The sequence below is a fragment of the Myotis brandtii genome, unplaced genomic scaffold (assembly GCF_000412655.1).
Source record: "Myotis brandtii unplaced genomic scaffold, ASM41265v1 scaffold244, whole genome shotgun sequence".
Taxonomy (NCBI): Eukaryota; Metazoa; Chordata; class Mammalia; order Chiroptera; family Vespertilionidae; genus Myotis; species Myotis brandtii.
In genome coordinates this window covers 4,179,311-4,203,368 of record NW_005359225.1, presented here as the reverse complement: position 1 = coordinate 4,203,368, position 24,058 = coordinate 4,179,311, and the positions used below count along the sequence as shown (strand labels likewise).

The following is a 24,058-nucleotide window of genomic DNA, read 5'->3' as shown; positions in this document are numbered from 1 at the left end:
CATTGATGTTTCTCTCCTCTCACTCCCATTCTCTCTAAAATCAATGCTCTCTCTAAAAATCAATGGAAAAAATATCCTCCAGTGAGAATTAACAACAAAAACATCTGAAAAAATTAAAAAACACAATACCTTTTTGACTCTCAAATTACATATTTAGAAATTTCCCCAATGTTTTTACTGGAACAAATTTATAAAGAATTATGTACAAAGATGTTAATTTCAAACTTTTTTAAAAAAATATATTTTATTGATTTTTTTACAGAGAGGAAGGGAGAGGGATAGAGAGTTAGAAACATCGATGAGAGAGAAACATCGATCAGCTGCCTCCTGCACACTCCCCACTGGGGATGTGCCCGCAACCAAGGTACATGCTCTTGACCGGAATCGAACCTGGGACCCTTCAGTCCACAGGCCAACGCTCTATCCACTGAGCCAAACCGGTTAGGGCAATTTCAAACTTTTTAATAGCAAATGGATGGATACAACCTAAACACTCATCACTATAGGAATGTTTAAATTATGACCAGACAGCCCTGGGCAGTGTGGCTTAGTTGGTTTGGGGTCATCCCATGCACCAGGAGGTTGCTGGTTCAATTTGTGGTCAAGGGCACATGCCTGGGTTGCAGGCTCAACACCCTGTAGGGGGCGTGCAGGAGGCAGCCGATCAATGTTGCACTCTCACATCCATGTTTCTCTCTAAAAAAATCCAACTACTCTTAAAGTTATGCTCAGATAATGGATTATAATGTAGCCTTCAAAAAGAATGAGGTAGACCTAAATGTATTATATAATCCCACATATGTAAAAAGGCAATGTGCATAGGGTTATGAGTTTTATGGCCAGAAAATATCTGGGAGAATACATATCACATGTGTGCAGCTCTGGGAAGAGGAGAGCTGTAGGCCTCTTCCCAAACATGCTGAGCCCTGACCCTCAGTGTGGCTGGCTGGGAGCCACAGGGACTCAGCCTTTAACCAGGAATCCATCCACCCCTGGGCCAGTAAAATCTCTGCTTGATTCATTACTCCTGAGGGTGGAGGCTGAGGAAAGGACAGAGGAGTTCAGAATTCCCACTTCCTAGAAGCCAGCAGTTACATCCTCTGAGGGGACTTCAGTGACTTTGTCCCTGTAGCTGCAGAATCAGCTCCATGCTCAGCTCCCCGCGCACACTGTCCTCCCCTCCCTTCCAGCATGTCACACAGTACTGTCATGTGTGAACCTGATCCCCACCGCTGAAAATGACCTTGAAAGCAAGGCCACAACTTATTTGTTACTATCTCTAGGCATCCAGAATGTTATACCTGGCAGGTGGTGGCATCAGGAACTGCTTGTCCCAGGGATGGGTTAACAGATACCTCTCTATCTGTCACATGGTTAAAGAAGGGCCTAGGAGTGTGTCTTTATAAGTAAACTTAGAAAACTTACTTCCACTTTTTTATTATTCAACATTTTATACATAATAAATACAAACTTTTTACAGCCACTTTACGTAAAGAAAGCACATCTGCACAGAGGCACTCCCTCTAAGCCGGGCCCTGTGCACTGTGATGCTGGGTTATATGTCCTGGAGGGAGGAGTTCTTAAAAAGGAGGCTTATTTGTACAACATTGATTTTTTTAAAATAAAATTAGCAGCTCTTCCAAAAAATATTTAAAATATAACAAAATTTCAAATAACCCTCTGAGAGTGTGGAAAACCCAGATTCAAGGACAATTTGGCTAACTAGAGAGAGAATACAAGACTGGGTGGCAAGAACTGCCTTATTCAAGCACTGTGAAGATTTTTAAAGTGCTTTGAAGATATTTAACATGTAGGCAAACTTTAAAATCTTAAAAAAACCCACCCTTTTAATTTATTTTTTTAAACTTAAGAATAAGTTTGATAACACAAAAAGACCTCAAATAGATCAACAGATTAAGAAATGCAAAAAAACCAAAAAAACAAAAAACAAAAAAAGAAACAAACCCCAAATCATGGAGAAAATTCATCAGTTGGTATTGTCACTGAAATGATCAAATGGCAGACTGAAAATTTCTTCAGCTATGACCTTAAAAATTCCCATGGGGACATTTGGCGAGCATTTCAAGTTTCTAGAGTCTTAGGAGTTTTCAAAGCATAATACAACTTTTAAATTCTGCAAATTTGATTTCTTAAAAAAAAGAAAAAAAAAAGCAACTGGCAAATATCCCTTAGTCCCTCGGTGACACCCCCCCTACCTTCCATAGGAAGTGGAGAGCCAGCAGAGGGCTCTGGGACACCTGCGCTGGGGGCTTGCTGGCCCGTGGAGGAATCCCCCTGGCTCTCCTCGTGATGCGGAGAACTTGTCTTTTCCTTGCCAATTTGCACTTGTGCAGGGTGTGCAATCCTTTAGTCCTCTTTCGTAGGAAGCTGGTTTCCTCCGTGAGCCACAGGTTCTTCCTCCCAAGGAAATGTCAGTGGGACCTGGGAAGCGGCATTTTCTGTCGGGGGTGACCGCTGGGCTGGGCCAGTCCACGACTTGGGAATAAAACGATGCCAGCGGCTCTCCAGTAGAGAAGCTCAACAAGGCAAGTGTGTGTCCCCAATTTACCTAGACATTCAGATTCTAAGGATACTGGTCAGAAGAGTATGTGCTGCAAAAAATTAAGATGGAAAATACCCAAATACAAAAAGAACATTAAATCGGCTCATTTCAGATCTGGAAGATCCATTTCTGCCTTAGCCGCAGCCTCCTTTCTACTACCCTATGTGATGGACAAGATTTGGCTGCTAGTTCAGCCCCTCCATATTAGCTCCACTAGTACTAAATGAATGGCATAAATATTAATACAAACGACACTGTTATTGTTTAAAACCCGTTAGTTGTGGTAGAGATGTGCATTAATGCAATTGGCGCTAGACTCGGGGCAGTCCACTGGTTTCTCAGTTGGGACCAACTGCGGGGAGGAGCCAGCCTCCCTGGAATCCCTCCTGCTTCCTTATGTAGCCAACGTGATCTGATTAAACTTAACCAGACGAGCAAAAGCCACTTGAAGATGAGAATCTTTGCCACATCCTGTGGCCACAGTAATATACTGTACGAGTGCACATGATCAGCGTCTCTGTGACTGTGCCTGCATGAGGCCTGGTCTTGAGTCTCATATAAAAATGGACACTGTTAGGCACGAGGGCTGTCCCTCTCTGTTTGGAGGGCCCGCTAGGATTTGTGCTATGGTAGGAGAGATGACATAGAAAATGACAACAAAAAAAGGCACAAAATATTCAACATGTGGGAGGAGTCCACCAGGCCATCCAGTCACATATCATCCTCCTGGTTTTTGCTCTGTTCAAGAGTCATCATCATGCAAAGGTGCCTAAAAAACAAGACTGGCCAAACTCCAAGCCTGACCTTGATTGTAGCAGTAACAGACGGGCAAACCCATCCTCACACCAGTGTGATTTCCACGTCCTCGATCTTCTCTGCTGGCCTTCGGTGGTTCTGTGTAGGCGGAGGGGGAGCTGCGCGGACCTGAGCAGGAAACAATTACACAAATTGCCCATCAGCTTCTGGATTCAGTGCCGGAATGAAGCATCCAAACCCCAACCAGTCATTTATCCAAGGACATGGGCCCCTAGGGGGTCTCAGAAATGTTCTGAACATGTTCTTTCAACCTAATTCTCACTCTTTCCCGCTGAGGGGGGAGTTATCCTGGATTTCATGTGAAACCCGCGAATCAGGGTCTTGCCTGGGCTGAAAGCCTCACGGGCACAAGAGTGACTGAGGCCCTAAAAGGCTCGTCCACAGCACAGGCTGGAGCTGGAAGTGAGTGCTGTGTCTGGAGAACTGAAAACCTTGGCGCATGTCTTGGCAGGAGAGTTGCAAGAGAGAAGACGGAAGAAGTAGGCTGGGGTTAAGTCATGAAATCTGAGCTTTACACTGTAGGCAGAGAGGAGTCCGTGGTGGGTTTTAAACAGAGTGTGGAAAGATGAGTTTGGTAACAGTGTGGAGAAAAGAGTGGAGGAGGGCAAAGGTACGATGTAGTCATCGGAATGAGAGCTGCTGTCAGCCTGAACTGCGCCGGCAGTGGGGAGTAGAGAAGTGGAAAGACTGACAGCTGTCTCCGAGGGAAACTCGGCATGATTTGGTGATGACGACTTGTGGGAGACCAGAGCACGTTTGGTACAGACACTCTGAGATGTCCACAGGCCTGAAGCCCAGGAAAGAGATCGGATTGCAGTTATCAATCTGGGAGTTGTCAGTAAATAAACAGTTGTCAAAGCTGTGGCAGCAGATGGCATTACACAAGGAGAGTGAGTTTAATGACTTCAAGAGGATTCACGGACAGAATCCTAAGAAGCATCAGCAGAGATCAATGAAAAGGAAGGGCCAGAGAGGCAGAAAGCGAAGCAGGGAAGGGTGGCGCAACACATCGGTCCCCTTCTCTCCAGTCTGTATCTGCCGGCCCCTCCTGCTTGCAAATATAGGCCTGGAAGCTAGGTTCTCAATAAACGCTTGCTGGGAAAAAGTGCTTCTGTTTCACAATTAGACCATGTTGATGCTCACAGACCTTGTTACAATTTAAATATACTTTCACAGCTATCACCTTGAATCTCATCATGGCTCAGAAAAAAGTGCCAATGTAGACTGGACCTTCCAAGATGTGTTGATTTAAAAAATATATATTTTTATTGATTTCAGAGAGAAAGGGGAGGGAGAGATAGAAACATCATCGATGAGAGAGAATCATTGATCGTTTGTCTCCTGCACCCGCCACACTGGGGATCGAGCCCGCAACCCAGGCATGTGCCCTGACTGGGAATCGAACTGCGACTTCCTGGTTCATAGGTCAACACTCAACCACTGAGCCATACCAGCCGGGCAATGTGTTGATTTTTTTAAAAAATATATTTTATTGATTTTTTACAGAGAGGAAGGGAGAGGGATAGAGAGGTCGACACATCAATGAGAGAGAAACATCGATCAGCTGCCTCCTGCACACCTCCTACTGGGAATGTGCCCGCAACCAAAGTACATGCCTTTGACTGGAATTGAACCTGGGACCTTTCAGTCCGCAGGCTGATGCTCTATCCACTGAGCCAAACCGGTTAGGGCCAATGTGTGTTGATTTTTATACTCTTTTTTTTCCAAGACCTTTTTACCTTCCCAAACCCATCTTACCTTCATATGGGGGAATTAGTAACAAAACAGGGGCCATGGAGAAACACTAATTTCTAATGTTCAATTTGGAAGATAGCCCTCCCAGATAAGAGACTTACAGGTCGCAGCTTGCCATATGAGGTCTCAGGAGTTTGCCTTGGTGGCTGTGAGAAGCCCGGCGATTCGGCATGGACGCTATTTTCTAAGGGAGGGAACCAAAGAAGCTCATTTTATTTGTGTTTTTATTTTTTTCTTATTGATTTCAGAGAGGAAGGGAGAGGGAAAGTGAGATAGAAACATCAATGATGAGAGAGAATCACTGATTGGCTGCCTCCTACATGCCCCCTACTGGGGATTGAGCCCCATAACTGGGCATGTGCCCTTGAATGGAATCAAACCCGGGACCCTTCAGTCCACAGGCCGACGCTCTATCCGTTGAGCCAACCCGGTTAGGGCTACTTGTGGTTTTGAGCAATGAGAATGCTAATGCAGATCTGTTTGCCCTCCAGTGAACAAGTGAGTTTCTGAGTGAAAATCCATTTTGACCCGTGTCCAGGAGAACCCTTACCGTTTGCTGAAGGAGAGCGGGGGAAGTACTGGGAGCTCCTCTTGTCTGGGCTGGGGTAGGGGCTGCTGGGAGGCTGGTCATACAGTGGTAGTGGTGGCAGGGAGCCGGGCGGCTTGGGGGATGGAGAGATCTGCCATGAAGGGAAGGGAGGTTACAAAGTGCTCACTCAGGAAGGACAGACTAGCTTCTCTGACTGACTACTTCAGACAAGTTACTTTTCTCTGAAGCTGAGTTATGACTGTTGACTTTTTTTGGTCAGATTCATTAGAAGCACAAGAGCCTGGATTAAACACCCTAAACCTTAATTTTGTGTTGCTTAAATCTTTTTCCTCTCATAGATTGCATTATACCATTGATTAGTTCATCTTAAAACAGTTATCAAGTCAAATCATTCTCTAGAGTTCCATTAAAAACATACCAAATTAGTCAAGTCAGTAAATTCAATGAAGAACAAAAAAGGGGACAAGTTGTATTTTTCTGTATGTGTGAAAAATAAAATAACTGGCAGAGTTTCTGACATCCCCAGGTCTCATAGATGTCAGGCTAAGGCAGTGGTCGGCAAACTGCGGCTTGCGAGCCACATGCGGCTCTTTGGCCCCTTGAGTGTGGCTCTTCCACGAAATACCACGTGCAGGCGTGCATGTACAGTGCAACTGAAACTTCGTGGCCCATGTGCAGAAGTCAGTATTTTGTGGAAGAGCCACACTCAAGGGGCCAAGGGGTCATATCATACACACAGGACATGTGCCTTATGGCCCTGGCCCTGCCGGGCCTGCCATGATAGATCCCAATCAGGGGTTTCCTGTAAAGGCAGGTTCTGCTATAATGAGCTAAGCTCAGGGCCACGAATATAATGGGGCTTTGGCAGGCTCATCAATTCTCTGAAATGGACCGGCACAACCTGGGCTGGCAGGAGGCTGACAGTGAGGGAGAGAAAAAGCAAGCTAATATTTTTACTGCATAAACTAACCACAGAGAGAATACATTCCCTCTCTGGTTTGTTTCCGTTTCTCCTCATACAATGTCACATACAATTTAGCATTTTGGTTAATGGATTCGGAGAATAGAATGTGGGAGAGGAGGGGTGTGACACAGCCTTTACAGAAGAGCCTGACCCGTAAGTCCTACTTTCCCAAATTTGGTTTTGCAGAAACCTGACAACTGAGGCCTGGAGTGGCGAGGGTGAGGCTGAGACCGCAGCCCACTTCTGCGTGGGTCCACAGACCCCACGGGAGTCATTTTCTTTAACTATCTTAACTCAGCTTTCTCTCTTCTCACGTACCCGAATCTCTCGCATCCCTGGAGCGTCACCATTTTCTGAGGCTGGAAGTTCTTCCACGAGCACCGACGGGAAAACTCCAATCCGCCCACTGAATTCTCCCTCCCAGAAGCCATCGTCATCTTGGTTTTCTTTGTTCAAGATTCGGATGATTGCCCCCTCAGGAAAAGATAATTCGTCCTCCGTCTGACCCTCGTAGTCATAAAGTGCTTTCACGAAACAGACTAGGTGGCAAGAGAGAGAGAAATGCAGTGAGAATGACGACAGCCAGGCTACTCGCGACCTCCCCTACGCTCATGTGAGGCCTAAGAGAGCACTGCGCAGAGTAGGAGTACGGCTGTAATTTTTACCCACTGAAGATCAACCTCGGGGTTCTACAATAGAGAATAAAAGTGGCCAAATCAAGGAAAACATGTTATAGAATAGGAATGGAGTTGTGCTTTTTAATCTGCTGAAGGCTGACTCTGGGGAAATACAGTTTAGGCCAAATGAGACAGACAAAGAGTGCCTTATTTCAGTCTTTACCACTGGCGTCTCCGTTGAGGCTGCCTGACACGAGCTCGGCCTCCGTGGAGTTGCTGGAGGTGTGCGACCGGCTGTCCAAGGCAGCCAGGGACTGCAGCATGCTCAGGAGGCTGTTGGAGGTGGGGAACTGGAGGTACTTTTCTGGCACGTACCCCACTTGACCAACTTTGTTTCGAGCCTGAGTAAAAGACATGTGACAAAACAGGTTTGCACACACAATCTGGACAGAGCGTAACAAGAACCGAAACACACTCCTAAAAATGTCACAAGAAGGGGCGATATGAGCAAAGGAATATACCTTTACCCAGTCTTCCATATCTCCATCTTCAATCACTTCTAACACCTCATGTTCCTCAATGGTCAACTCATCTGGTTGAGAAGCCTGCAATGTAGGATGGTCATGGACAAAATAAAAAAGGTTAGATAAAGAGAAGATGTGTGCTGATCATAACAAAAACTGGGGGTCAAAATACTGAAATGATTTTGAAAACATATCAAACACAAAAATTTAAGTGTAAAACTATCACAATGAGGTGAAGTTTTACTTAAAAAACAAAACAAAACTAAACTAAACAAAATAAAGCCATAACCAAAACTGGAGAAAGGGAGTCCTGCAGAGGCAAGAGCTCAATGAACACTGCGGTCTCGGGAAGCAGGGGAGCAGGGTTCCAGCTCCGGCTTCTGCATCTGCGGTGAGTTATTCAACTTCTTGATGCCTCCATTTCTTCAATGACAATCCTGCCATTCTCAGGAGGCTCGGGGGGTCAATGTGGGATGAAGAAGCACAGAGCCACGATGGCTTGGGACGCACAGGCCAAGGAGAAAGCACTGCATTAGAAAGCAGAGGGCTACATGGAGGTGCATGCTGGGAAATGTGAGGAGCTATGTACATGGATTGGATGACAGCTTGAGCAGCACCTAGAATTCATCTGGAATCACTGGCGAACTGTGGCCAAGAAAAGAAAGTTGCAGTAAAGGAAATGATTGAGATCTGTCAAAATTTGGATTTATGATGCTCCAACTTAACTGTGGAGACTGGGCTGATCCACTCAGGTGCGTCTGCACGAGCTGCTGACTGTGCGGCTTTATTATCCTGACAGCAGGAGTTCACGGGCATCAGCCACCCAGAATCTGCCCTTGAGGCTGTAGAACCCGAGGACAAACCTCAGGGGCTCTGCAGAAGGGCTGGAGAGAGACTATGTGGCTTTGTTCCCTAAAGAGACTTGTCTGTCACCTGTTCACCGGGAGGGGGCTGCTGGCCTTTTCTGAATCTCTAGTGAACAATCTTAAAAGCTTCCCTCAAGCCCCAAGATTAGTTAAAACTATTACCTGAGACCATAGTCTCAAAGTGTGAAAAATCTCCAAATTTCACAAGCAAAAACAAGGCAAGAAAACAGGTCACTTCCCTAAGATACATTTTCTATTTCATGTACATGAAAACATTTCATCAAACCCAGATTCTGGACATTGCTTGAGATGGAAAAATAGTATTGAAAATAGCTGATCAATCACTTAAGTATTTACTCCAGGACCAGAATGTTAAGTAAATTACCTCTGATCTCAAAATATGAGGGGAAAAAGAAAAGCTCACTTTTAAAAAATCCTCACTTGAAGACATGCTTAGAAAGAGGAAGGGAGAGGGAGGGAGAGAGAAGGAGAGAGAGAGAGAGAGAGAGAGAGAGAGAGAGAGAGAGAGAAGAGAGAGATATTGGTTGCCTTCTATATGTGCCCTGACCTGGAATCAAACCGGCAACCTTTTGGTGCACAGGACTACTGAGCCACTCTAGCCAGGCCTCACTGGTTCTTAGTAGCTTTTCCAAAGGAATTTCTTTGCTCCTCTGAAACCACATTATACCGTGGAATATACCAGCAAAAGGCACCTATATAACGAAGATATTTTTCCTAATTCCATGGCAAGATTTTAAAAGTACCAACACGCTCCGGCCGGTGGTGCTAAGTGGTTAGAGTGTCAACCCATACACTGAAGGGTCACAGGTTGGATTTCTGGTTAAGGATGTGTACCTGGGTTGCAGGTTCTATCCCCGCCCAAGTTGGTGCACGTGCGGGAGGCAACCAATCCATGCTTCTCTCTCCACTCCCCCCGCCCCCCGCCCCCCCCTCCTCTAAAAAACAAATAGAAAAAATATCCTTGGGCGAGGATTAAAAATAACAATAACAACAAGTACCAAGAGCCAATCATGAGAACACCTTTAAATATATTGTTGTCACCCTGGCTGGGTAGCTCAGTTGGTTAGAGCGTCGTCCAATATGCCAAAGTTGAGAGTATGAGCCTCAGTCAGGGCACATACAAGAATCAACCAATGGCCCTGGCTGGTGTGGCTCAGTTGGTTGGAGCGTTGTCCCATGCACCAGGAGGTCTATTCCCGGTCAGGGCATATACCTAGGTTGTGGGTTTGGCTGGGGCTTGAGGCACGTACAGGAGGCCTGATTGATGTGTCTCTTCCACATCGATGTTTCTCTCTCTCTCTCTCTCTCTCTCTAAAAAAAAAAAAAAATCAATAATAATAATTTAAAAAAGACTTTAAATATATTGCTGTCCTTGTAAAAAAGTCATGGAGGTCCATGCAAGTTGTCCAACATTGTTATATAAGCAGACACTTTCTTGCTCATACCACCTCCAAGAAGTGACCAATTCTTCTACTGGACAAGGTCAGGTCCTCTGCATGGCACTAAGGACTCTAGAGAGACTGGTCCCCAAGGTCTCTTGATGTTCTGGCCCTAGCACACTGGTCCCTATTCTCTGAACACACCATGTACCCTTGCCTCTATGCTTTTACCAGGCTGTTCCTTATTTCCAGCAGTCGCTGCTCCCTCTTTCCCACCCAGGGAAGGGGTTTAGATTGCTATGAGTTCAAGTCCAACTTCAGTATGTAATTTTCAATTATCTTCATAATTTAGGCAAGTGACCGTAAGACCTCTCTGAGCCTCAGTTTTCTTTTTATTCTTATTAGAATGTAAGCTCCATGAGAGCGAAGATTTTTGTCTGTGTTGATCAATGCTAGATCCTTGAACCTAGTTTTTTAGGTACATGGAAGGTGCTCAAGTCATATTTGTTGAATTAATGGGTTGGGAAGGGATTAGAAAAAAAAAAATTTATGGTGCCAGACACACAGTACTTCATAAATGGTAGCCACTATTATTACTCATAATTTGAGGCCCAGCTCATGTTTTCCGAGACTACCCACAAGGAGCTGGTTGCTTCTTCCTCCTGCTCTCATAAGGCTCTGCATATCCCTCTAACACTGACGACCATGGCATCATAGTTAGTTGTTTGCCCTTGTGGGCTTCCTACTAGAATGACTTACTTAAAGCAGGGAAGGTAATCTCCTCAAGCCAATTAAAGACAGCAAACTGGTTGGTCGGTAAATAGTTATTAGTAAAGACATGGTCTCACACTGCCACCTAAAGTCCTAATATACAGTGACAGCCAGAACTCCAGAAGCAGCCATGCCCTCAATTACCCCCACTCTCTCTCTAAATTTCCTGTTTTCTTTTAAAACGATATGTTTTTCTGAAGACAAAAGTAATATATGTCATTGTAAAAAAGCTGAAAATATGCATAATTGAGATGTTAAGGTACATACAATTTGGTATCTTACTTCTTTTGACATAGCATTTCTTCTTACACAAAAAACTCACTATTGTAATTTTCGTAATATTGTTATTGTTACATTATAAAGGTAGTTAATATACTGAACTATTCCCTTATTGGATTGCCAACTTTGAACTATTATAAAGTAGATGCTTTATAAAATGATGAAAGAACATTTTGTATCCAAAACATATTTCTATATTGTGGGTCATTTCCTTAGGATTTATGCTAGTAGGGTCAAAAGTTATGAGCATTTTTTTTTTAAATTTTAAGTTTTTAATGAAAGTTGTATATAATATTACTTTATTCCTGTCCTGCATCTTCTCAATTGTTTCTTCCTTGTATTTTCCCTTTTCCTTTCCTACTTGGTGAGATTTGGCTTTACGTTCAAGGACCTTTTTGCAGTCTTTGTCTAGCTTTAGTCTAGTGATAACCACCTTGCTGGGGTGAATGCCCACATGAACAGTTGTACCATTAGCTTTCTCCTGTTGCACTCGTTCAGTGTAGATGACAAATTTCTTCCTGTAAACCTGGACTACTTTGCCAATTTGCTAACCTTTGTAATGTCCTCAAACAACCTGAACATCCTTTCGGATGGGCATGGATCGAACACTGTATTTCTCTCTCAGCTCTTTGGAAAGAGGAAAAGACATAATCTTCCTTTGAATGTGGGAAGGTGCATTGAAATGCCTTTTACGGTTCTTTCTCCGGTCAGAAGTCACAAAAGGATTGAACTTCATTTTGACCACTGGCGCTCCTACGATGGCCGCAAGAGGGAAGAGACCCACATGCTGTTTCCAGTTCTCTATGAGCATTTTTAAGGCTTTTGAATCTGGTTCTTAAATACAGCTTTTCTTTATTTTCACAAGATTAATCCAGGCCTTTTTGCTATTCTGGACTATAGGAATCACTATTAGGCTTATACTTAATCTCCATTCTAATCTGTCCTCTATAGTTATCTATTTCGGGATCAGGGTTACCTTAAAAGCCCAGTCTGATTTTAGGACATCCAATGGCTCCTCCCAGGCAGGATAAAAGGCAAACTTCAGACTGGTCTACAAGGCCCTTTGCTCTCTGAGGGCAAACATCCTTACTTCCAGCTGCTCTGTTCCCCACACTTGCTGCTCATGCACCACTGAATTTCCCAGACACCCATAGGCTCACCACACTGTGTCTGTATCTACTGTTCTCTTTGCTTAGAAGGCTCCTTCCCTTCCCTTCCTTCTCACTGTATCTAGAAAGATCTAAGAATTCATGATCTAACTTAAATGCCACCTTGTCTGTAAAATTTCTCCCAACCATCACAGGGAGAATTAGCAGTTTCACCTCTACTATGTTTTCAGACACATTCTATTTTTTCAATTTAATATTTATTCTTCCCAGACTATCCATTTCTGGGGGACATGGATTATGTCACATTCATTCTTGCATCTGCAAAAGTTATCACAAAATGGGCACTCAATAAATGTTTAATGATTAGCTGATTAAGTAGATTTTTATAGTCTGTTTACCATAGGGACATACCTGGGATATGCCAACAGAGGGGATGTTGGATGAATGTGAGATGTCTGTAATCACTCAGACACCTAGGACCCTTCTCCACTTAAGGATCTCAAATTTTAATTCTGAAACTTCAAAGTAAATACAATACTGAGAGGTGAGATGGGGAAACATTCCCAAAGCTGGTTTTATAATCTCTATAACAACTCTCCAAGTATCTCAGAAGATGATTTCAAATTTTCAAAGATTATCTAAACAGTTTACATAAGGAAAAAAACCAACACTTCAACTCTTTCAGAAAATAGGAAGTATTTTTAATTTAAATATATAGTGAAAGGTTGTTAAACTAAAAAGTCTGGAAATCACTGATATCGAGGATTTTAAGTAAATACTGCCAACTTTTGGCTTATCCAGGGATGGGGATAGCGGGAGTGAGACTCTCCCGTATATGATTATTGAAGATTCTCTCCAGACACTTCCTCTGTTGTTGTCCCCTAAGCACTGGGTTTCCATCAGCATGAGAGCCAGAGGAGGGTTCATTTGTTCATGCCTTTCTTACATCATTTATTTATTCCACAATTATTTACTGCGTACCTACTATGTGCCAGGCACAGTCCTACATGCTGAAGACACATAGACAAGGTATACAGACACAGACAGGTTTCTGCCTCCATGAACTTTTAGTGGGGAGTCAGACAAAGACGTTTAAAAACAAATAAGTTTAAGTGTAGTTGATGACAAGTGCTATATAGTAGATAAAAGAGGGCAAAGGGCAAGGGGATAGAGAGGAGTGACTGAGCAGTCAGTTATGTATTTACGTGGTCAGGGGAGACCCGAGGAGGCACTATTTGAACTGAGCCTCAGTGAATAGCAGAGGGCAGCTAAACAAGATTTGGGAAAAGAGTTCTAGGTAGAGGAACAGCAAGTGCAAAGTTATCAAGACAGGAAGAAGCCTGGTGCCTTTGAAGACTGAAAGGCAGCCAGATTCGCCAACGTATAGTGAGTGAGGGGTTAGGAGGGGGAAGGGTCTGGCGTGAAGCTAGGGCAACCGGCAGGGGCCAGACCGATCTGGACACTGCAGACCCTAGTGAAGAGCTTGTTTTTCTAAATGTGATGGGAAGCTTCAAAGGGTTTCAGGCAGAGGAACAAAATAATCTCCTTTATGTGTTAAAGATAATTCTGGCTGCAGAGTGGAAAATGGACTGTTGGGAGGCAAGTATGAAGAAGGGATACCAATTACGAGTGTTTTTTTTTTCCATTTACTGTAATCAAAGCAATGGCCTAGGGCAGGCCAAGATGGTGAAAAGGAAATGGATTCAGGATACGTTTTGAAAGTGGACTCAATAGGACTGACTGATGGACTGGATGAGGGGAGTGAGGGAAAGAGAAAACGAGGGGAACTGAGTGAAAACTTAATGTGCAAGCAGGGCAGGGGTGAGTGAGATTGAGAACTATTGTACTAAACCAAGTTTGGATATTCTGGCATCTATTTATCCAGGTCCTTGCTTAATACGGAAACAAGAGTTGTTTATATCAAGACTTAGGAAAGATAAAGATGAACCACCTGCTTTGTAAAAATTTTTTATTTTAATATCAATTTGAGAATCACCTTAATAGAGGGTCTTGTGTTAAGCAGGCAACTGATAACAAGAGTAAGAGTTCTATGAATGGAAAGTTTATCAGATGCCAGGCACTGTGCCAAGTGCTTTGCTATAAAAGTGTTATTTAATTTCAACTAGCCTTATAGTATTATCCCCATACTACAGATAAGAGAACTGAGGCTCACAGAGACGAAGGGACTAGTGTGGTCATATAGCTCCTTAGGAGGCTGAGACAGGATTTTAACCTAGGCAAATGACATCAGAGCCTAGACTCTGCACCATTATGTTATGTTGCCTCTACTATTAACTGAACACCAATTTTATGTTAAGCACAGTATGAGAGGCTGGGTAGATACAGTTCTATGTATCTTCAGAGCCGTTACAATTTAACATGAGCAATGTGTTAGAGAAATACAAACCTTGTACGAATAAACAACTTTGCAGGTGAGTGGATAATTTCTTAAGGTGCCAGAAGGACTGGAACTGCTGTCATCAAAAACATCCATGTTGTCTTCAAACTCTTCTTCTTCTCTTTCAGTATCTGCATTAAGCTAGGAAAAATTAGAAGCCATTGGCTACCTTAAATATTTCAAGAAAGTGGTTGAAAGCAAGAGAACACTTAAAACCTGATTATTTCAAAATATTAACTTATTCAACTGCATAGAGAAATAAGTATCTATTCTCACTCGCATTTTTCATGTTATGAAAGGACACAGGTTTTTTTTAAAACCAAGAGTAAATGTCTTTCAAATTTTTATCAGTATCCTTTCACTTTTCACTGTTAAATATCAATTAATAAAGACCTCTTCCCATTTTAAACTGATCATATTGGGGAACATTAAAAAGATTTCTAAATGCTACCAAGGATGTGGAGAAACAGGCTTTCATCTATGGCTGATAAAAATGTAATTTGATATATATATTTTTTTAAAATAACCTACCTACTGAAATAAAAATTAAACATACCACTTGATCTAGCAATTTCACTTCTGTAAATCCATTATGGAGAAATAAAAGCATCAGGATGTGGGACTATATAATCTAGGATGTTTACTGCAACAGTGCATGTAGTGGCCAAAGCCTGAACACAATCTATATGGTCACCAATAGAGGAATGTCTGAATAAACTGTGAGGTGTCTATATTATAGATCAATAACACCAATTGAAAATGAGTTAGGGAATAGAAAGACCAGAAATAAACCCTCCCATATATGATTTAATGATTTTCTACAAGGGTCCCAACACTATTCAATGGGGAAAGGACAGTCTTTTCAACAAATGGTACTGGGAAAATGAGATATCTACATGTAAAAGAGTGAAGTTAGACCCTTAACTTATAAAAATTAACTCAAATTGACCAAAGACCTAAATGTAAGAGCTAAAACTATAGAATTCCTAGAAAAAAAAAAAAACAGGGGAAAAGCTTCATGACACTGGATTTGGCAATGATTGCTTGGATATGACACCAAAAGCACAAGTAATAAAAGAAAAAAAAGATAGATTGGACTTGATAAATAAAAAACTTTTATGCATCAGAGGACAAGAGTAAAAAGGCAACCTACAGAATGGGAGAAAATATTTGCAAATCATATATCCAGTAAGAGATTAATATCCAGAATAGTATATAAAGAATGCCTAAAACACAACAGTAAACAACCCAATTCAAAATGGATAAAGGACCTAAAAAAACATTTCTCCAAAGAAGATATCCAAATGGGCAATAAGCACATGAAAAGATGTTCAACTTCACTAACCATTGGGGAAATGCAAATAAAAAACGTTGTAACAAGATATCACTTCGCACCCATTAGGATGGCCATTATAAAAAGACAGGAAATAAGTGGAGATAAGTGGAAAAACTGGAGCACTTGTGTACTGCTGTTAGGAATGTAAAATGGTGCAGCTGCTGTGAAAAAAATGGTATGGCAGTTCCACAAAAAATATAACATAGAATTACCATATAATCCAGCAATTTCACTTCTAGGTATATACCCAAAGAATTTGAAAGCAGGGACTTGAATAGATATTTGTATGCCAATGTTAATAGCAGCATTATTCACAGTAGCCAAAAAGGTGGAAGCAACCCAAGATGAATGGACGAACAAAATGTTGTAAATACATACAATGGAATATTATTCAGCCTTAAAAAGGAAGGGAATTATGACACATGCTACAATATGGGTGAACCTTGAGGACATTAATATTAAGTTAAATAAGCCAGTCACAAAAAGATAAAAAAGTACAATTCTACTTAAATGAAGTACTTAAAATAGTCAAATTCACAGAGACATAAACTAGAATGTTGGTTGCCAGAAACTGGGGCTTGGGGGGGTGAGGAGTTTTACTTTTGCAAGATGAAAAGAGTTATGGATGATGGTTATGTCTGCACAACAACGGTACTGTACTTAATGCAACTAAACTGTACACTTAAAAATGGTGTAAATGGTCAATTTTATGTTATGTATATTTTACCACAAAAGGGGCATTTTTCCTTTTGAAATACAGCATGAGGGAAACAATTTTTAACAAAGTTTAAATGTGTATTAGTCACCACAGCTAAAAGGCACATATTAATTAAAATGGTACAAAATATAAAAAATGTATTTACCTAGAGTGCTGTCCATGATATTAACATACAAATAATATTTATATAATCATAACTATCTGACAGGGGAAGGTATAGGAAAAAGAGTAATGACTGGAGAACAGAAGAGGTGACTGACTGTTTTTTATATACCCCTGTACTATCTGAACTATTAGAACAAGGATGTTTTACTCTTTAAACTAAAAATCCAATAAAGATGGAACAAAACCAGGCTTAAAGGTTTCTTTGTTTGTAGCTACATATAAGCACTTATTTGGCTACATTTCCCCGTTTAAACATTCAAAGGCACCAATGTTTGTACCAATTATTAAGGCACCAATTATTAAGGATATAACATTATTAATGAACAGTCAGAACTGGGCCTCACAGTAGAACAATTAAAATATCAAATACCGACTATATGTTGAACACTATGCTAGGCTCTTAGATATGAAATGGAGGGCACCATCATGCTTTGCAGGAGCTCACAATCTAAGTGGAAAACTACCACAACTAAATGCTAAGTGCGTAGGGAAGTATGAATATGGAAGAGGTCACTGGAGAAGGTCAGAGATTTCCTGGATTTAATGAGTCAAAAAGTAGAGGCTGCCTTTATTGTTAAGTTCTACTTTTTAATAAATTAAAATGACTTCTCTTGAGTAATTATCACTAACATTTTAAAACGGACTCTCCTCTTAACTGCATTTCTCTAACAAAATTCTACAGATTTTTTTTTGTATGTGTGGGTTTCAGAAGATTAAATCGTGCATATTTTCTGTCACATTTATTGGGTTTCATTTCAAAATCCCTCATTTATAACTACAATTGAAAATCTCCACAACTGAGTGAGGTAATTGTGTACCTCATCTTACAAATAATTCATCTGTGGTCAGTCAGGTCAATGACAAAAAATAGGCTCAAATCTTGACCTTTCAAATCACCTCAGGCTTATGATTCTACTATTTCCCAACAAGGCATTGTGTCATAAAAGACGAGGATCATATGCTAGAAATTGCTTTCACATTCTAGTAAAATAACTGTTGACATTACAAAAACGAAACAAAACAAAAAACACCCATATATCTTTAAAAACTAAAATTAAAGCCAATGTGGGTAGAACAAGTTTCCAAAAATATATAAGGAATGTTAATATGTATTGTGCTTTGGCACTGGGAGTCAATCCAAAACATTTTATCTTGGCAACGCTGTTTGATACTAAACATTCCGTCCTTCCCCTTTATGTTCTGAGTTCATTTTTTGATTCTCATGAAAGGGAACGAAAGGCTGTAGCGACAGCAGTAGGGTCACTGCCATGTGCTTTCTGGATGGCTCTGTTTCATAACAACTGCTCTCTTACTCTTTCCCCTTCCTGCCACCTGACACAACTTCAATCACTATTCTTTCTCGATGTACTAATATTTTCCCTTTCTTTGATGTTGTAAAATGCTTACTCTTATTGCAAGGGCAGATAAGAACCTTTTTGAGTTGGTTTCAGTAGCCATCTTCTTGTACTTGGCAAAATAAGCTCTGAAAGGGCTTTAAGGTCTGATAATGAACTGGAAAGCAATGGGTCCTCTAGGTTCAACACATATGGGCTTGAATGCTGACTATGCCATTTACTTGTTGTGTGACTTTGGGAAAATTATTTAACTTCTCAATGTAATCTCTATAATGGAGACAATACTTCTTCATATGAAAAGGTGTTCAACATTAATAATGAAATGCACATTAAAACTATAATGATACACTACTGAATACCTATTAGAATGTCTAAAATTAAAAAGACTGACCATACCAAGTGTTGGCAAGGCTGTGGAACCACTGGAAACACCAGCATCCTATTGATGGGAATGTAAAATGGTACAACCACTCTGGAAAACAGTTTGGCAGTTTCTTAAAATGTTAAATGTATGCCCACTATAATGTTATCATCATAATTAGCTAGTTAATAATAGGCAGAGAGCAAAGGGGAGGCCAGACATTACAAGCATGGCCATCTGGGCAGCTTTACCAGGAAGCTACAACTTCACGCTCCCCAGGGAACCACCTGTCCATACCCTATAGATCTCTGAGGAAAGGGCTGAACAAAGGGGGAGATGGGTACATGCACAGTGAGGTTGGCGTGATGTAGGGAAGATGCTTGCCTGTCAGTCTAGCCCGGGGAACAATGGATTGGATAGATGGTGGACCCCATCAGACATGCATGAAATGTTGGAAAGTTAAAATCCTCAAAGTGTTCCCTCTCTCTTATTCACCTCTCAGTCGTTCTTGCCCTCTTGTGCTCTGTGACCTGCACTTGCCTATTCTCTCTCCATAGCCATGTGGCCTTAAGCAGCCACACATGCAGACCCCACATACAACGGACTAGAGCTGGGAACACAAACTAAGCTAGCCAGATGCTGGACTTTAATATGGAGCAGAAACTATGGGCAATACCCTTAATTCTGGCCCTGCTGAAAACAAGATTGGACTTCTTCCATGAGGAGACAGACAGAAATGGGACTTTGGAGGGAACCCCCTTAATTTTACATAATCGATAAAGCTTTCCACAAAACCCCATCCTCTCGTGGGGGCCTCAGGAAATTCTTTTCCTCGGGGCACCCCAAGAACTCCACTTCCACCGATAATATAACCCACTCAAAACATATGTTCAAAGCAGTTTTTCTTGTAATAGCCCCATAACCCAAATGTCCATCATCAGGTGAATGGATAAACAAACTGTGGTATATTCATACAATGGAACACTACCCAGCAATGAAAAGATGGAACTACTGATACCTGCATCAGCATGGGATGATCCTCAAAATAATCATGCTGAGTGAAAGAAGCCAAACATCCCCACCCCCCAACAAAGTGTACACATTGTATGACTCTGTTTATATAAAATTCTAGGAAATTCAAACTAATCTATAGTGGCAGGAAGAAGATCAGTGGGTTGACTGAGGTGCTGGAAGGAGTGCGAGGAAACTAAGTTCTCACTGGTGCATTCATATGTCAAAATGTACCTAACTGTATGCTTTAGATATTTACAATCTGTTTATGTCAATTATACCTCAGCAAAGCTGTTAAAAATATCAGTAAAGCTTGGAAATTTTAATGACAATTGGCCACATAGTACTTGAAAATGCTAGAAGACCACTAGCTATATTGAAAATAGGATGTTCGATGATGATTCAACAAATGCTTTAAAAAAAGAAAAACAGGAATGCACAGCAATTAAAACGATTCATGACAACAGGTAGAGGGATAAAGGGTTAGCCACAGGGTCAGAAAGTACGGAAAGAGAAGGGCTTTAGAGGCAGACACATCTGGGTTCAAATTCCTGCTCTCTCCACTTCCCAGCTGTGTGCTCCTGGGTGAGATGTTTAACTCTTCTAAGTCCACCTCCTCGTTGGCAAACACATTCAGAATTGTTGTGATCAGTAACTGAAATAATGTAGGAATGTGCCTGGCATAGTACCTGTTACAGAACAGATACTTTAATGATATGCGGTAAGCTCCCTACTTTCAGCAGTATTTTAAGCTGAGTTGGTGCACTTGGGTGGAGTAAACTACTTATCTTCAGGTTCAGATGAATATTTTCGAACAGGCACTACGTGTAAGGATCTGTGTCAGGCACCCTCAACTAGGCAGAAAATCAAAGGACACAATACAGCTGAAGACACTTCTCTTAGAAGTGAAAGTCTCTACATCTTTTTAATGTCCACCGTTTGGTCTTAACTGTCATGAGACTGGTTCGCTCAATCTGTGGATACCATCTCAACAGACATACTCAGCTTGCAAATTCCCAGCAGCTAGCAAAGGGTTTCATAAGCATTGCAGGCTCAATGCATACTTACTGAATTAAACAAAACTGATCCCAACTGGAAATTTGAAATGTCAGTTTCACTAAGAAACGTGGGCTGTTTAAGTATGGAGTTTAATTTAGTCCAATAAAAAGACCACTGTCCATTTGGAAATAATGTAAACAAAAGTGACAGAAGATTTCTTCAGGTGTATTTTACAATTTTCTACAGTCTACACTTATCACATTAAAAACACCCATCATTTATTTTCTTTGGGATTAGCTCAAGTCAACAGATTTTCATATTTCAAAAACAAAGCCCATTGAACTGCAAGGACTATTAGGCATTATTGAGGCAGATGGGAACCAAACTACCATACTGAACATTAAAAATATTTCATCTCTTTGCCTTTCAGAAACATTATTTAGCATAGTCTACAGAATGAGTGGAGTCAGAATTTACGTCTATGCAACTGTGCAAAATGCTTGTATTCTTAGAGAGGCTGCACAACCAAGGAGATGTCAGGATGCCTTTGTACAGTAGCTGGGAGAAGTGGCTGAAGACAAGAAAGTCACATAAACAGTGTTAGCTATAGTTTGAGAATCTAAAGAAAAAAATAATAAAAAGAACAACAACAAAAAAACCCCCAACCTCAAACTGAAACAAAGGACTATAGACATCTGACCCAATAAATCTACTTGTAAGAATCTATATTACAGAAAAAATAAACCCAGCATGAAAAAAAGAAATATGTATACAAATGTTTTTTAGAGTATTATTTAGACTACCTGGAGGCAATCTAAATATTGAACCTATATGGAACAGTTAGTTAAATGAATTACAGCACGCTTTCCTGATGGAATACTATACAGACATAAAAAGGATGGTTTGAAGACCATTCAGCAATCTGGAATGTTAGATGGAAAAATATGCAAAATTAACATTATTATGATAAGTATGTTTTTAAAAAAAGAATAGTAGAAAGAGAGAGAAATTACATCAAGTTGCTAACAGTAGTGTTATAAAGATGAGCTTTAGGTAGTTTTTTCCCATTATTGTAATTTCTAATTATAGACTAGTTATCTAACTTTTTCTATTCTAAAATTAATATAATTTCAAAATTAGGCTGTAAACTGGGTTTATGAGTAAGAGAAGGCAGGAAAATAAGAGAAGGGAGGGATGAGTGAATGCTGACTGGGTCACTGGTAGCGATCCAATCATATGAAGCTGTGTGTAGGCTCCGGTTAACCATCAATTGAATATAACAGTAGACTGCTCTCCTTTTAAAAAATGGTGCTATAGTCTGTGAATCTTTGTCTCCCCCCCCCTTCCTATATTCTGTACTACAGGATAACATAGAAGGCAAAGAGTTAATACCCAATTAAGTACAGTTCCTTCCTTATTTTATAAGGTAAATAGGCATGTAACCACTTTAACATCTATAAGGCACTTTACACTGCTGATGTCTAACAGCGGTATTTACCATGTTTTCCAGATGGAAGGGAATTCTAAACTTGATGACTAATGTTTCTGTTGGCATCTATAATGGAAGAAATAATTTAGTCCCCAGACTGTGCATTTGTGATTTATGCTCCTAGCCAGCTAGCTGTCAGTGTGAAGAGATAACTCCCTGTGAATAATTTCAGTGCTGTCACTTAAAAGCAGGTTAAATAAATATTGAGGCTTCATTAAGCTATTTTGTGCCTACATCTTTCCCTTATTTTTATTGTTAGTAGAGTTTCCACACAATATATCCTTCAGCTGAAAGCGTGAAGACACAAGCTCCATAAGACTGACTAGAGCAGTGGTCGGCAAACTGCGGCTCGAGCCGCAGTTTGCCGACCACTGGACTAGAGGAAAGGAAGAGTGAAAAGGATTTGCAACATGCTCCTTTCACAGGAGATATGGTATGTCTCTAGATGAGCTGATGTCGTTGGACAGTTCTCAAAAATACCCAATTTAATCAACACTCACTGCCCGACTGTACTACTCACTGCCAGACACTGTACTAGGCACATCTTTATTTTCTTCCTTCACACTCAGAAGCCTTTTTTTAAAAAAAAATCTCATTTTAAAGTTCTTCAAGGACTATCACAAATGACATTTCCTTCTTGGGCAAAAGTCTCTCCTATTTTTCTAGTTGGTATTAAGCTTTACTGACGACTCTACAAAATCACGAGATTTTGGAGTTGGAGATCTTAGAATCATTTAACTTAACTTTCTTTGTGAAACCCAGAGAGAAGTGACTTTTTCCAAGGTGTGCAGATGAGTTAGGAGTAAGCAACTAAAAAAAAAATCTTTATTGTTGAAAGCATTACATAGGTCCCCCTTTTCACCCCCATTAACTCCTTCTAGCTCACCCCCGCAGCCTCGCTAAGCCTTCACCACCCAATTGTCTGTGTCCATCGGTTATGCATATATGCATACAAGTTCTTTGACTGATCTCTTCCCCCTCACCGCCCCCACCTCCACCTTCCCTCAGGAGTAAGCAATTCTGAGTTTGCCATACGGTAGCCCAGTCACACACTAGATCTATAAAAGCCTGTCCGCTCTTTGAGGAGAGAGACCAAGTCTTGTTCATTTCCGATTTGCTCAGGAAGCAAGCACACAGTTACGCGGTAAGTGCCAGCCCAGTTGATGTAGTTAGAAAAGGTGCTAGTCCCAGGAAAAGCATGGTTGCCAACAGTGCTGCTGCTGAAGCCAAAAGCAAACCTGTGCCTGGAGTTTGCTGTCGTCACAGCTCCTGTACAACAGAATAACCTGAGCAGATGGGAGTTTGACTTTGAAAAGATGCAAGCTCTTCTAACCCCAAAGTCAAGTGGACCGTGTGTGCTTATCTTCCCCAGCTGGGTTACCAATAACAGTGAAATAAAACTAAACCTTCAATAGATTATTTTTCCTTAAAATGCACATGCACACACAATCCTTTTTGAATGTGCAAGCAGAATGGTATGTAAAAAAATTGAGAAAAACTCTAGGAATGTTCTTAAATTTTGGCCAATTTCTCTAGCAAGGATGCCTTTTTAAATCTGAAGGGCACAAGGACTGAAGGGGCACTATGGCTAGAGTGGGAAGTTGGAAGATTAGAATTTTATTTTTTAGTTTACCACTATTCCCTCTATCCATCCTTCCATCCATCCATTCATTCATTTCTTCCTTCAACAGATGTTTATTGAGTAGCTACTATGTGCCAGGCACTTTGCTGTGTACAGCATGAATCAGGCAGGCATGGAGATTACATTCTAGAGAGAAAGACAGATAATAAACAAAAGAAAACAAATAAAGAAGATAAATATCTACACTAATAAAAGAGAAACATGGTAATTGGCGTACGACCGCTACCCTTCCCATTGGCTAATCAGCATATCCTTATGCAAATTAACTGTCAGCCAAGATGGCGGCCGGCAGCCAGGCAGCTGGAAGCGAACATGAGGCTTGCTTGCTCCAGTGACTGCAGACTCCAACGTTCCCCGCCTGACTTGCCGG

General features: G+C 41.2%; 1 protein-coding gene and 1 pseudogene across 2 annotated transcripts in view; both read right to left on the bottom strand.

The window, feature by feature from the left end:
- Window positions 1-1,421: 1,421 nt before the first annotated feature.
- The window catches only part of FCHSD2 (FCH and double SH3 domains 2), a 165,732-nt gene continuing 143,095 nt past the window's right edge, over window positions 1,422-24,058 (bottom strand). Inside the window, exons 14-20 of one of the 2 annotated variants that reach the window (XM_005867107.2) lie at window positions 14,622-14,753; window positions 7,787-7,870; window positions 7,489-7,666; window positions 6,967-7,187; window positions 5,685-5,814; window positions 5,236-5,318; window positions 1,422-3,487 (exon numbers count right to left, since the gene is read on the bottom strand). In XM_005867107.2, the coding sequence (XP_005867169.1) occupies window positions 3,404-3,487; window positions 5,236-5,318; window positions 5,685-5,814; window positions 6,967-7,187; window positions 7,489-7,666; window positions 7,787-7,870; window positions 14,622-14,753 (912 nt within the window). In that variant the 3' untranslated portion in view covers window positions 1,422-3,403. The remainder of the gene's footprint in view (window positions 3,488-5,235; window positions 5,319-5,684; window positions 5,815-6,966; window positions 7,188-7,488; window positions 7,667-7,786; window positions 7,871-14,621; window positions 14,754-24,058) is intronic. The other variant, XM_014540446.1, reaches the window with a different exon arrangement.
- Window positions 11,210-12,902, bottom strand: LOC102263813 (annotated as a pseudogene).